At 35.5% G+C, this 14,617-nt stretch overlaps 1 protein-coding gene across 1 annotated transcript in view; it reads left to right on the top strand.

Annotated features, from left to right (window-relative positions):
* Window positions 1-4,813: 4,813 nt before the first annotated feature.
* Window positions 4,814-14,617, top strand: part of LOC145268216 (clustered mitochondria protein homolog) — a 138,885-nt gene continuing 129,081 nt past the window's right edge. Inside the window, exon 1 of the mRNA XM_080123518.1 lies at window positions 4,814-5,242. Within this exon, the coding sequence (XP_079979644.1) occupies window positions 5,119-5,242 (124 nt within the window). The 5' untranslated portion in view covers window positions 4,814-5,118. The remainder of the gene's footprint in view (window positions 5,243-14,617) is intronic.

Genomic DNA, 14,617 nt, shown 5'->3' on the forward strand with positions numbered 1-14,617 from the left:
TACGATCGAGTTAGGAATGTGTTTTATAATTGATGGTGGGTGGTTGACGAAAGCCTGACGAATCCTACAGTGGATGAAACGCAGAATATTCAGTGTAGCTTAGTCGCCATATATATTTTATAAATTATTATATATATATATAATATATATATATATATATATATATATATATATATATATATATATATATAATAAAAAATTACAATTAAATTTACCAAAATGATCCAAGATGGTAAAACTAAACTATATTATAAATATTAAAGAATTAATATTTATAAAGTTATCTAAGCCAGATGTAAAAGCTTGATAAAACCAAATAGGAGATAGAGCTTTTTTTTTCTTTTTTTTTTTATTACATTTTCACCCCAAACAAGGCAAATTGCCACTTTGGTGTAGGGGGCTACTATCAGGGGCAACAACTACTGGGGTACTATGTAGGGATTTGGGCAGCAAGGTGTCGGTTCACGTTACACTTGAACTTCTGCACGTCAGTACTGTTGGGGAAGCAGGGACCTGGAATGGAATTCCAGAGTCTGGCGGTTCTGGGGAAGAAACTATTGGAGTAAAAAGATCTTTTACATCTAGGGATCTCTACAGTGTGGGGGTGGGATTTAGCAGCCTGTCGGGTTTGTCGAGGGTGCTCACGTCGTGGGGGCACAAGTGATTGCAGTTCGTCAGAGCATTCACCACTAAAATACTTGTAGAAAAGGCAGAGGGATGCAACATTTCGTCGATGGGACAGAGGCTGAAGCTTAGATGTCAGTTCAGGGCCTATCAGGTTTGCGACTCTCTTTTGAACCTTGTCAAGGAGCGAGAGACTAGTAGCAGATGCACCAGCCCAGATGTGGCAGCAATACTCCATACATGGGCGAATGGTGGCCTTATAGAGGTACAGGATACTTTCGGGTGTTAGTAGTTTTCTAGCACGGTAGAGAGAGCCCACCTTTCTTGCAGCGGCACTGGCAATGCCTTCAATGTAATTGTTCCAACTCATGTTTCCTGTGAACGTTAGGCCAAGGAGTTTGAAAGATGGACTCTCAGATAAATAGTCGTTGGCCATTGCTATGGGTGGTAGAGAGGGTTTCTTGTAATTATTGAATGAAACTAGTTTAGTCTTGGCAGCATTGAACATGACCATCCATTTATGTCCCCATTCCACTACAGATTGGAGGTCTTCCTCTAGTGTTTCTGCCATTTCTTTAGAAATGTGTTCATTCGTCTTCCTGTCGTGCCTGCCATAGAGTGTAGTGTCATCAGCATATATACCCATCTCAGAGGCAATGTTGTCGGGGAGGTCATTTATGAATATCAGGAACAATAGAGGTCCAAGGATAGAACCCTGGGGCACCCCCGCATTTATATCATATTGTTTAGATGTACGACCGTCGAGGACAACCTGGATTTATCTCTTATCTAAGAAGTATTTAATTATGTTAAGTATTCTACCAGTGATACCGTATGATCTGATTTTACTGAGGAGACCCTCATGCCATACCCTGTCAAAAGCCTTAGATATATCTAGAGCTACCGCTCTGCCCTCCCCCGCTTTGTCCAGTGAATGGTATATACGTTCAGAGATCACAGTTAGGATGTCTGCTGTGGAACGGGCTTGTCTAAATCCATATTGTTTGTCAGTCAGTAGTTTAGCAATTGTAAGATGATGGACTAGAGCATGGTTAATTATGGTCTCAAATATTTTGGCAAAAAGTGGGAGGAGGCTAATGGGGCGATAATTTGATGGGTCTGTCCTTTCGCCAGAATTCTTGAATACTGGTACAACAGAAGCAGTTTTCCAGCAGCCCGGAAAGCAAGCTTCATTAAGGCATTTGTTGTAGAGTTTGGAGAGAACTGGAGCTACTTCGGCTGAGCACTTTTTTAATAGCACAGCTGAGATGAGATCAGGTCCACATGCTTTTGAGGTATCAAGGTTTTTTATGATAGCATGCACCTGAGAAGGGGTGGTTTTCAGATCGTCTAGTGTGGCGTGTGTCCGCATAGGAAAGTCAGGTAGGGGGTGGTTGGAAGGGTCCAGTGTGGAGTTTGAGGCAAACCGACTGGCAAGCATGTTAGCCTTGTCGGTTGCTGAGGAGACAACCTCGTGATTGTTGGTTAGTGGGGGAATTGTTGATTGCCCATTATTTACTACACTGTTGTAGATTTTCCAGAAGTCTCGAGTTCCTAGTTTTTGTGCTTCGATGCGCTTTTTAGTGGTTTCCGTAAATTCTCTCTTAGCTGTCGCTATTTCTTTCTTAACGTTATTTCTAGCTTCTATATACTTCAGTCTGCTTGAACTGGACTGATGTCGGTTAAACCTACGGTATGCATGCTGCTTTTGAGCAATGGCAGTTGTACAAGTCGACGTAAACCATTGGGGAGAGTGGAGCTTACTATAAAATTTCCACATGGGAACATGCGCTTCGATTGCAGTTTTGAACCAGTCAGTGGTCTCATTTGCACATTGTTCAGCAGGGAGAGAGAAAATATTTTTCCATGGAGCATCTCTAATTAGTTCCCTGATGGCTTCCCAGTCAGCCTTATTATAATATCTTGTTGTTTTGAGCACTGGCTCTTCAGTTTTGGGTCTAGAGTTTAGGGCGATTTCAACCATTATCACTGCATGATCAGCGTTCCCGAGTGGGCTGTGGGCCTTCGTTATGCAGTCATCGGGAACTGTGGTCAAAAACAGATCTAGAAGTGATGCGTGTTGTTCTTCCTGGTTAGGGAAACGGGTTGGAAACGTAACAATTTGTGATAGGGAGTGAGATATAGCGAAGCTATGGGTTGTGCTGCCCGCTGCATCTGTGTGAGTAGAGAATCCAAGCCAGTTTTTGTGGTGGACATTAAAGTCACCAAATACATGTATTTGTGCGCTAGTGTCGAGGGACAGTGCCGTGTCTATGCTGTCAGATACTTTGTTTATTATGGAGCAGTCCTGAGTCGAGGGAGAGCGGTAGAGAAAATATATAATAATATATTATAATAATATAATTATAATAAGAGCAAATAGTTAATAAAACATGTTAAAAAACCCTTTGAAATAGAGTTAAAAACATATTTAATTTGAAAAGGAAACACTAAATACATTTTCAAATTTTTTTATAAATTTGTTTTTAACTCTTTTTCAAAGTGGTTTTTAACATTTTTTATTAACTTATTGTGCGAGCCCTTTCTAGTCTCACACAAAACACACGTTCACATCTCAAGCCACTTTTTCTTGTCATACACACACGCGCACACAAACATACGCGTGCACATACACCCACGAATATATTCACGTTCACGTACATACACTCACATTCACGTGCATACACACATGCTAACATACACACGTGTACGCGCACACGTACGCACACATGGACAACTCACTTCCCCTTTCAAAGGGAATCCACATATGCGCAAATGACCACCGGAAACAACTACAAAAGCAAGAGACCTGAGCTGTTTTCTTCTTTTTGATTCAGCTCCTGACCTAGGAGGTCGACAGACCAACTGCTTCCTCCGGGGCATGTGCCCGCGTGCCTCACGTCCACTGCTACCATGTGTGGGGCAAGAGCCAACAGATAGTACATACACACTTTGTCTTTCCATGGCCTGGATTGACTTTCTCACTCTCTCTCTCTCTCTCTCTACAACAATAGACTTTCCCTCTCACCAGCTAACAGTGAGAGATGCGCGCCAAACTAAACACGTACACTTTTCTTTCATTTGTTTCTTCACAAAATAAATTCTAGTTTGTTTATTTCAATAAACGCGTTGTTCGTTCCTTTCTCAATTCAATTCATTTTTTCCTATTTTGTACGACTGGGGGGGGGGATATGTATAATATATCCACCAGTCCACTACAAACTATTTGCTCATATATATATATACAAAAACTTATTTTTCTTAAACTATATTTTAGTAAAAAAAATTTAAAACCCTTCCATGAAAGCCAGATAGACTTCATAATGTTATTTTACCACACCTGTTCCAACTGAAACACGCTAATCACAATATTCTTCTGTGGATCTATATTAAAAAACCTTATTAAATTTTGTGATATTTTCATTCTATGGAGGCTAGGCGCAAATGTAGACCCCACAATTTTATTATACTATCTCTGTTCAAGCTGAAACATACTTATCAAAGTATTCTTATGTCAAAAACCCTTGTAAAAGTTTTATTTTTAATTTTTTTATTTCCATACTTTGGGGGCCAAGCGCATACACAGACCCCACAATTTTAATAAACCACTGCTGTTCAAAATGAAACATACGCGTTTTTGATCCTTAATACCTCTTCTATTATCGTACGTGGTCAGTTTTCTATAATACACAACCATAGAGGAGCCTATTCGTGTACAGAAACACACACGCGCGCGCACGCGTTTAGCTTTATTATATATATATATATATATATATATATATATATATATATATATATATATATATAGAGAGAGAGAGAGAGAGAGAGAGAGAGAGAGAGAAAGTTATGAAAGTAATTGATCTATCTAGCTATGTAATAATTATCTCTCTGTCTATCTATCTATCTGTCTATCTATCTATCTATATATATATATATATATATATATATATATATATATATATAGATAGATAGATCTATCTATCTATATATATATAGATAGATAGATAAATAGATAGAGAGAGAGAGAGAGAAAGAGATAGATAGATATTTTAGAATATATTTAGCCACATAAATTGCTATAAAGAGACTATAACTTTTATTTTCATACGTATTTGATTTCTCAGTAATACTATATTCCTAGCAAAAACAAACAGTATTTTTAAGGGGGTGGGAACTGATAACGATTTACATTTTCCTGTGATATTATGTAAATAACCTGATCATGTCCTGAAGATGACCTTCATTAGGTCATGCCGTATTCTCTAAGCAGAGAGCGAAATCCGTATTTACACAGTAGAACGCCAAAAACCAAATAGATAAATGCAATTTAACACACTTTTATATTCGATAATTAAAAATCTTGTATATTTAATTTGAATCTCTAATTAAATTTTGTAAACCGGTCATTGAGAGTACCGGGTTCGAGAGTATTTCGATATTGTTAAGCCTCACACGTGCTAGTTTGATGAAACAACTCGCAAACGACCTAAACTCATGGCCGGAATTTCTGCTATGAATGCTGACGACAGTGTTAAGAAAGAACGCACGAACCAACAGGAAAATAACTCAGTCAATGACAAAGAAAACTCCGTGAACGTTGATATACCACAAAAAGAAGGTAGGCGAATATATTGGATCCCGTTTTAAATTAGTAGTAAGGTTCCATTGCTATATATATATATATATATATATATATATATATATATATATATATTCTTCCTCGTGTAATCTCTTCTCTCTTTCCGATGAATAAAATAAAACCCGGCACCGCTAAGGGCCGGTTGTACGCAATATTCTAAGAACACAACTTATTTGTATTCTTTTCCTTCTTGGACTTTGGTCCCAAAACGCAAAACCTTCATTATTCCACAGAGAGAAATTATTTCTAACTTTAAAGAAAATCTCATCACGTTATATAATATTCCTTATTTCGCAGATATTTATTTGAATTGTTCAGAGACTATCTGGCCAATCCAGGACCGAAGTGTATTATCTGTTCTATCGATAGGAGAGGAGGTACTCCTAGACTGAGTCATTTTTTTTTTTTTTTTTTTTTTTAATTTTCTCGCTAAGCTGGGGTGGCCCGGGTGGGCTACCCCACATTCACATTAAACATCGACATTGTGTTTGACTTTGCCCTCATAGGAAGGAAGAAACAATAGGGACGGCGAGAGATGGCTTTAGTTGGGAATAAAGTGTAGTGTCTGTCCTCTTTGTCAGAAGAGGAGAAATCCTTCTAGACTGAAGAAGTCTTTCTTTTTGTTCTCGATCCTGAATGCGTCATTTTTATCGCCACGATTAAAAAAAAAATCTTCAGTCTAACTTTGCCTTCATAGGGAGACAAGTAAATACGGAATTTCTCCATGTTAACTGTTCTTTTTTTATGGCGTTTGCTCTCCTCCCCCACATTAAAGCTAAACCTCGTGTCTAACTTTACCCTTGTGAGGATGGGAGCGTTTATAAGTATTGTGAGTAAACATTTCTATGACTTCGGGTCAAGATTCACAGTGTAGTATCTGTTCTGATGCTACACTTCACCTTTTCTGTCCTCGGTCAGTGAAGGAGAAATCCTTCGCGACTGAAACAATTTTTATTTTTGTTCCTATCCAGAGTGCCTCTTTTTGGGAACTAACCCTCTGTCTAACCCTGCCTTCGCCTATATATTTTAGGAATACTATTTTTTTATGTCCAAATTATTTAAATTGATATTTCAGAATGTTCACTGTTCAGACTATAAATGTTTCATGAAAAAGAAAAAAATAATTGTAATGAATTCGTCTGATTACCTATGATGATTGTGCCTCTCCTATTGCATATAGTGTTTTTCTTTTATCTTATTGTAAAGTAACAGTTTAATTTGCCATAAATACATCTTCCGCAATGAAATGTATTAACAATAATGATAACCCATTCTAAGTTCATCATTAGTTTTGTTTTATTGTTTCTTGTGTCTTTCTTGTGTGCTTTTCGAAGATATGTAATTACGTTTTTATACTAACTATACTTACATTAATGAAATACGATATTAAGCCGCACCGAATACATCCAATTACTCTTACCTGATTTTTGTTGTTTACTTACGTAATCAACTTTCGGGTTAATTTCTGGAACATTTGGGCACCTTTAACGCGTACATTTGACTTTATTTGATTAAGACATTACAAAGTTAGAATTCTACATTAAAAAAAAAAATAGTTATCTATGCAGTTGAGCTACGAATGAATATACGTTTGGTTTGTTCCATCGGATAAATTCAAAGAAAGTGTATTGAACATTGTTTTTTTTTTTTTTTTTTTTTTTTAATTATTATTTATTTTTTTAACAGTTTTCTAGTTACTTGATTATATAACCCTGATTATATAACCCTGTTTGAAACTATTTTCCAGTTTATTCGACTATTTTAGTCGTTCACAAACGTTTCACTTTTTGAGAATGTACTTAAACTATTTTGTATATTTTGGGGGACTTTGGTTTCCGCCCTAGCACACTCCGCACTGGTTTAAAGGTGCGGATAAAACACACACACACACACACACACACACACACACACACACACACACACACACACAATCCCCTATCGTACCCAATTAATTCCATATCTTAACAAATTAATTTCCAGGTAAAAAGTTCATATGAAAAGGTGTGTCAAGGTTGAACACAAGGTCAAAAAAAACAAAAAAAAACTATTTTGGGGGCACTCTTTAATAAGCAGGTACTTTCGGATTTTATTTCTTGACTGGACAGAGAAGAAGCACTAAAGGTTTAAGTGTCTATTCCCATAAATGTAATAACATACACTCTAAACTAATCTACCTTAAAACATTTTGATTAAAAAAGTATAAAGCAATTTCATTATTATGATTGTTAGTATCATTTCATGAACCCTAATTTTCGAAATGTGTAGAGGTCAACCGGCTGATATCTAAATTCGCATATCGGGTCAATCAAGGTGATACATGCTAGGTAACGAACAATCGCCCCCCCCCCTTTAACTTTTTCTTTATCTTAAATATTAAGTAAAAATTTAGAATTTTGCAAAAATATATTTTATTTTGCTTTTATTTTGGGACTGTTTTCAATAGGTTATTTACAGTAAAGTCTTTATTTACCCCCCTCCCCGCCACGAGGGCAAATTTAGGCCCACGACGGTGTGTTCTTAATATGTGATTATTCTGCTCCTCGAAAATGGGCACACAAAAATAAAATTGCCTCAGTCTAGAATAATTTCTCCACTGACAGAAAACATGAAGCGTAGCAATAGCATCAGAACAGAACAGTATCTGATCTGATGATACACTTTGCTCTTCTTAGCCAAAAATACGGCAGTCGTTTCTTAAAAAAAAGAAAAAGAAAAAAAAAAGCTGTACAGCTGACAATATAATAATGTACACTATAACACTACATCAAATGTTGTTCAGAGCCATTCAAAAATAGTCTACTTCTTTATTTTATTCATTTGTAGGGATTTAAAAAAAAAAAAATTAACTAACCTAAATATATATACTAGCAGCAAGCTCCGGGATTGAATAAAGGAGGAACCAAATGTCCTTTTGATCCTAGCCACAACCTACGCTAGGTCGTATTCCAGCATATAACGCCATATCGGCTTAAAAAAAAAAAAAAAAAAATTCAATTTAGGACTGGAAGTTCTAAACGTGTGCTAGTGGGTTTCGGTAATGTGACATTTATTGAAATAATTTTCTATAAATTTATAGTTTTACCTCCACCCCTCAAGACACGCTAGCATTTCGTATGAATCAATATAAGCCCTTTCATTGTGAATTCTTGCTCCATGCCATGAATCGCTTAACATTTCTATTCGTATTTTTTTTTTTAATTGAACTAAAACGTATTCCTTCTTTTATGGATGTCAATTGCGAATGTAATGACCCTAGGATAATGTTGCATCTTTTTTTTTTAATATAAAAATGAAATATACGTAAGGACTTCTGTACACTGTTTCCAAGACTCTAGGAGTTCATGAACAAACAGAGGAAGTGGTATTGTATATATAAGGATGAAGTTGAAATGTCAACCGGATTTTCAACACCTTTTAAAACCCGACGGTATCGATATAGCTAATCAAATTATCATTTATGTATAAGACAGTACCTGCTATATTACCTGTACTAGTAGTTGGGTCCAGGAGGTATGGTATCATTGATTCTGACCCAAATGAATCTCTGTATGTTTTCCTCGATCAGGAAGGCCATACTCTTTGAAAAAGAAATAGTTTGTCGCTTGAGATACCCTTACTGATGAATAACAACACGATTATTTTTGTACACATCCAGAATACCCCTCCTTTCTCTTTTTTTATGTAACTGAATTCCCACTATAAAAATGATTTTGTGTCTAACTTACCGCTGTCTGTGAGAGAAAATTATTTCAAGTACTAAAAACGTACCGATGTGAGTAAAGTTAAAACCTAGGGTCAATTTTAGATGCTGCCTCAGTCTAATAAAGGAATTGTCTGAGGTGCTCTCATCAGCTTGATTTTTTTTTCAAAGCTCCTCTTAGATGCAAAAAAAGTTCAGCTGCCCCAATCTTGTGTCTAATTTTGCACTCTGATAAAAAACAAACGATGCTTTTCTAGTCTTCACACTGGGATTAATTTGTAGTATCTGTTCTGTTGTTCCCTTTTGTAAACCCCTGTTGCCTGAGATTTACCATTTTGTGAAGGAGGGCCAATGGAATTATTCAGGTATTTTTATTCCCAAACTGAATGAAAATATTCCCGTCTTTTGGGCTGAGATTCAAGTGTCCTATTTCCGTCCTCTGTCAATAGGAGAAAATGTTAAATTTTGCTAATGTGAGAAATTCTACAAATTATAAGCAAGCCCTTCATTGGCTGATTTGGCTACCCACTGTCTATGTTTAGACCAATCAAATTGGTCAATGTTTTTAACCGCCAGTGATGTGCTTGGTGGATCTTTTTGATTGCCTTTCATGGAGTTCCAGACAAACAGTCGAACAAGAAAGAAGGATGGAATGGAACTCAACTCTGTCTGGATATCAGGCAATTTGGACACCTAACTTTTTGTCTCCTTGAGACTTTATTTTAAAGCCTAAATGATAAGGCTAAGTTATTATTATATAGGTCTCCCAGAAATATTTTTATAGTCAGAATTATCGACTTGTCATGAATGACTTTTCCTACAAATGAACATTAATTATGAACTTCTGTAATATCGACTCGAGTCAGAAATTGAATCTTTTCATCAGATGGCATCATACCAACCCTCTTCAAACGGCTGCAATTAATCCAATCTTCAAACAGTGTGGTACCTGGATACCAATTCCCGATGAAAATAAGAGCTATTACCTTTTAACATTGTTACAAGCTTTATTTACAGGCAAAATGGGTGTTTCCTTTTTGCAACGAAGAATACAAAAACTTTGAATCGAATATCAAAGATATGCTTTGTTGTAATTGTTTTGTTAATTTTTTGCCACTATCTTGGAGCAAAAAAAACAGGTGAGATAAAATATCTTACACTAAAGACTCAGAAAATTCTTGCAATTTCAGGAATTCTATTTTGGTTATGTGACAAACTAAACTTTTTCATCTTAGTTAAAATTGAATAATTTAATTTTATTTTTGTATTATTAAAAAATAAAACAAACTGGTTTCTCATCAATTAAACAATAAATTATGAACTGAAGTCGAGCCACTGTTCTTTAACTTGTTTATAAAATTGACAACTATATTTTTCCAGCCTAGTTTTCATTTTGGCGTTTCACATCTCATGAAACTTGATATGACAATGTTATTCTTCTTTACATGTTTTAAATAGAAATAATTTCAGATAAATCCATTTCACTCTAAATAATTTGGATGACTGAAATAGGATTGAATTTAAAACCACATTTTATAAAAGATTGATGGCAAAACTAAACTAATGATCCTGCTATTAATTAAAAAATAAAAATGAAATCATTTACAAGTGATTACCTTGGTGCAGAGAGGCGAAAGGCGGTATGAACATGCCAATCAATTATGCAACTAATAATAAAGATAGACACAAGGCAAAGAGGTAACAGACACACACACACAAAGGATGACACAGATGTTCAGTTAAAGACGATGTGTATTGTATGTTATTTTTACCAGGAAAATAGGTAAAATATATGCCAAATGGATTTAGAATCCACTGGAGTGAGTACGGGTGTCTTGCGAGGTTGAGATATTTGTGTCCTTAAAGTAGGAATGGGTAGCCGGAAGTTAGTGGGCACTGAAATGGGTAGCTGGAGTTGCTAGAAGATGCAGGAGTGAGCTGGAGTGGCAGGCTGTGAAGGGGAATCACCAGCGGCCAGATAGCAATAGGGAGTGGATTGTGCATTGTGTTCTGCCACCCCTGATCTCCTCAGCGACTGGGTCCGCCAACTTGACTCAAATCAAGTAAAGATGGGAATACTCCTAGCTCCTGAGCTAAACTGATTTGCTGTGGAAGCTGCTAGCTTTATAGAGAACTGTGTGTGGTCTAGGCTCTACAGCTAGTGATGATGTCGCTAGACAACAAATGACTATAATTAATTTCGCACCATATCACTTACAGTTAAGTGTCCGGTGTTTATTAACTGTATTTATTTTAATCTAGGTTTGAAATAAGTCATTTGTTTTTGTTTAGTTAATGAAAGATGGACCTTTTGAGTTTTTTCTTTATTGTTTGAAAACAGTCATTGCTATTGTTTAGCTCCTGTGGTTGTGGCATAGTATCAAGTTTCAGGTGGGGACATGATTTTGTTTACAACATGGAGGTGGTTAGCTGGCAAACCACGACAACCTCAATTCAGAGTTACGGAATCTGAAGATATTAATTCTGATTCCTAAAATTCACAAATATCCCACTCTGACTCCTTATTTTAAAATCTTTCAATATTCAATAGGTATATCAGAGTCAGATTATAAGTCTGATTCTGTAATCTCAATGGGTATACATGGAAAATTTATAAATTCTATAAAACTATTTTATGAAACTTTTGAAATAATAAGCAACAAATAAACATGGATAAAATGCAATTTGGTTTTATTGCTTGGACTATGGGTGCTAAGAGAATTTTTTTCCTTTTGCTACCCAATAAAAGTTTTGATTAATAGTTTAAATGATTCAAATACAAGATGATGTTTTGCCTCTCCTCCCTCCATACTTGCCACTAAATCGGTAACCTTTGCAATTTTTTTGAAATTAAAATTCCATTAACCTATCAGAATGTAGTTCTTCATCGGATTGAATTTTGACTTCAAAGAAACCTTTACTGAAACTTTCTAGCAAATAAAAAAATATTGCAAATATGCGTGAACCAAATATAACACTCAATCTCTCTCTCTCTTTGATGGAATGGTCATTACTGACCAGCCGTGGCAGTCTTCATGAATCGTCGCCATTGACTCCGGTTCTGCGCCATTCTGAGCAACTCAACCATGAATGTCTACAATGTACTTTACATTGTTTGCCATTCTTATTTTTGGTCTTCCATGCCCTCTTTTGCCAGGGGTTGTATCAAAGAGCAGATCTTTTATTAGGCTGTCTGTTCTGTTCACGTGTCCCAAAAATCACAATTTCCTGATGTTAATTGTCCCGCAGTCTTCAGCATGGTCCAATCTTCTCCAGAACCTATTTTGTTTGTACATTTGTTCACTCATCTTACACATACAGTAGCACCACAATTCAAAAGCAGCAATTTTCCTCCTGTCGACTTTCTTTAATACTCCACATTCTGCTCCGTATGTTGCTATTGAGGATACCAACGCTTCAATTTGGGATCAAAATCAACTGTGATTATGTGCTATTTATGCTTCCATAATTCCCATATTATTCCTATAAATGAGAAAAATTCAATCTTACTAATATTTAAGAATACATTCATGCCTGACACAATGAGATCAATAATTTACAGATTGGTTGCAACTGGAAAACTATGGATTTGCCGAAAGCTTTGCAAATATCTAGAAAAAAGGATAATTGTTACCAAAATGTGTGATTAATACGCATGTCACATGACCAAAAGACAAAAAATCATGGGGAAAATCCACTCCTCCTCCACCCTATTCAGGGAGATAAACATATCCCTCCTCTCCAAATTGGCTAACATTACAGTATTTCACAAATATCTCTTATTAGTTTTTATTCCATATCTGCAGTTAGCATTAATAATTATCTACTTGGTCAAAGATGGGCAGTGTGATGATGCATGGAAGTCAGTGAGGGTTGAAGATATGTGTTGCATGGAAAAATGGATATGAGAATGATATGATGGCTTTGTGACACAAGTCCTAAAGATTGGTCTAAATCTGATGACCAGTGGAAGATTAAATAGTTTAGGGAGGTGTGTGAAGAAGACTTTGTTGTTTAGGCCACATTGAAAGAATAAGTTCTTAGGTTTGTAGATATACAACAGTTGAGATAGGTTTAATGATATCAGTTGAAAGGTAAAGAATATTATGAGAAGATTAAAAATGATGAAAGGAATGAACTACATTTGAATACGAGTATTTGTTGACTAACATCTTGTAGTATACAGAGGCAGTCTCCGTGGTAATGTGTTTCGCAGATGGGAGTTTCTCGCAAATAAACTGTTTATGGAAATTTCACTGATGCTATGTACATCTTAGAAGAAGAAAGGAAAGTAATTTTTGATTGTGATAGCAAGACAAGTTCTTGCTCTGAATGCATTACAAGAGGAACCAGAGATTGGATCTCGGTTGAGTACGTTCCATGGAAATTATTATAGAGAGATTAACTGTGTCTCTTCTGTAAGAAAAGATCACCCTGACTAGATTTCAAACCATTTTTTATATTCTTACGATTTTTAGTCATTTTAATAAACTGGATATATATTTTCTGTTTTAGATTTGAAATGAAAGTCAGTTCTAGGAGTTTATGTGTTAGATGGCTTTTAGAACTCAACTTCCAAATTAATCTGTAGATATCATTCTCATGTGACCGAACTAACAAAGTCTCCTGTTCTGCATATATCTCTCTGTACTGTCCAGATTTAATCTTCTTTTGAGATCAGATATAAGCCCATTTTTTAAATACTCATATTCACATGCTATTCATGTATAATTTCTTTACATACAGCTCATGTCCATGAAGAAGTTTCACTTCTACAAATCCTCATGTAAAGTAGGCATGGCCAAAAAATTGAAAAATAAACAAGTAGTTGATTTTTTTCAAGCAAATTAAAATCCATTCTTGAACAACTTATTTTTTTCCAGAAAGATAAAAGCCTGGTTTTTATCATGTGAAAAGCAGAATAATATAAAACTTTTTCTACTATTTTTAATAGAAATTTAAATTTAAAATTTTCCAAAATTACATTCACTGCCATTTTTTTTCTTGATTGATAAAACATTTAAATATTTTTTTTAAAGTTTTTGAATCAATTAATTTTTTTTTGTCTAAATAAGATTTAGGATGATTTGCTATAAGAATATTCAAAAATATAATATACACCTAAATTTCAAATAATTCCAACTTTTTATATCACTCTATGGATATGAATAACAAAATTTAAAAAACACTAAAATTTAATGATAGTTTAAAACAAACTATGGAGGCTTGGATGGGACTAAATAAACTACATTTAGTGATGTATTTTGATGATTAAGTGAAGAATCTAATTGTTTTTTTCATAAGCGATATATATATATATATATATATATGTATATATATATATATTATTTGTTGCCTACATGGATTGAAATGGATGGCTCTCGTCTTGGGAAGGCTTCATGTTTTGACAAGCTCCTGGGTTTGACCTTTACTCCTGATCTGAAATGGAACACATATATCAAGTCTGTTGCCCGGGCCGCTATGAAATGGTGGGATTCTTCTACCACTCCAGGAGATATCTCACTCTCTATCTCTATAAAAGCCAAGTACGTCCAAAGATGGAGTACTGCTGCCACATCTGGGCTGGAGCTTCAAAAAACAGCCTATCCTGCCTTGACAAAGTACAAAATAGACTTTGTGGCTTAGTGGGGGAT

This window comes from Euprymna scolopes, chromosome 43 (assembly GCF_053919585.1).
Source record: "Euprymna scolopes isolate OS-2025 chromosome 43, ASM5391958v1, whole genome shotgun sequence".
NCBI classification, from domain to species: Eukaryota; Metazoa; Mollusca; class Cephalopoda; order Sepiida; family Sepiolidae; genus Euprymna; species Euprymna scolopes.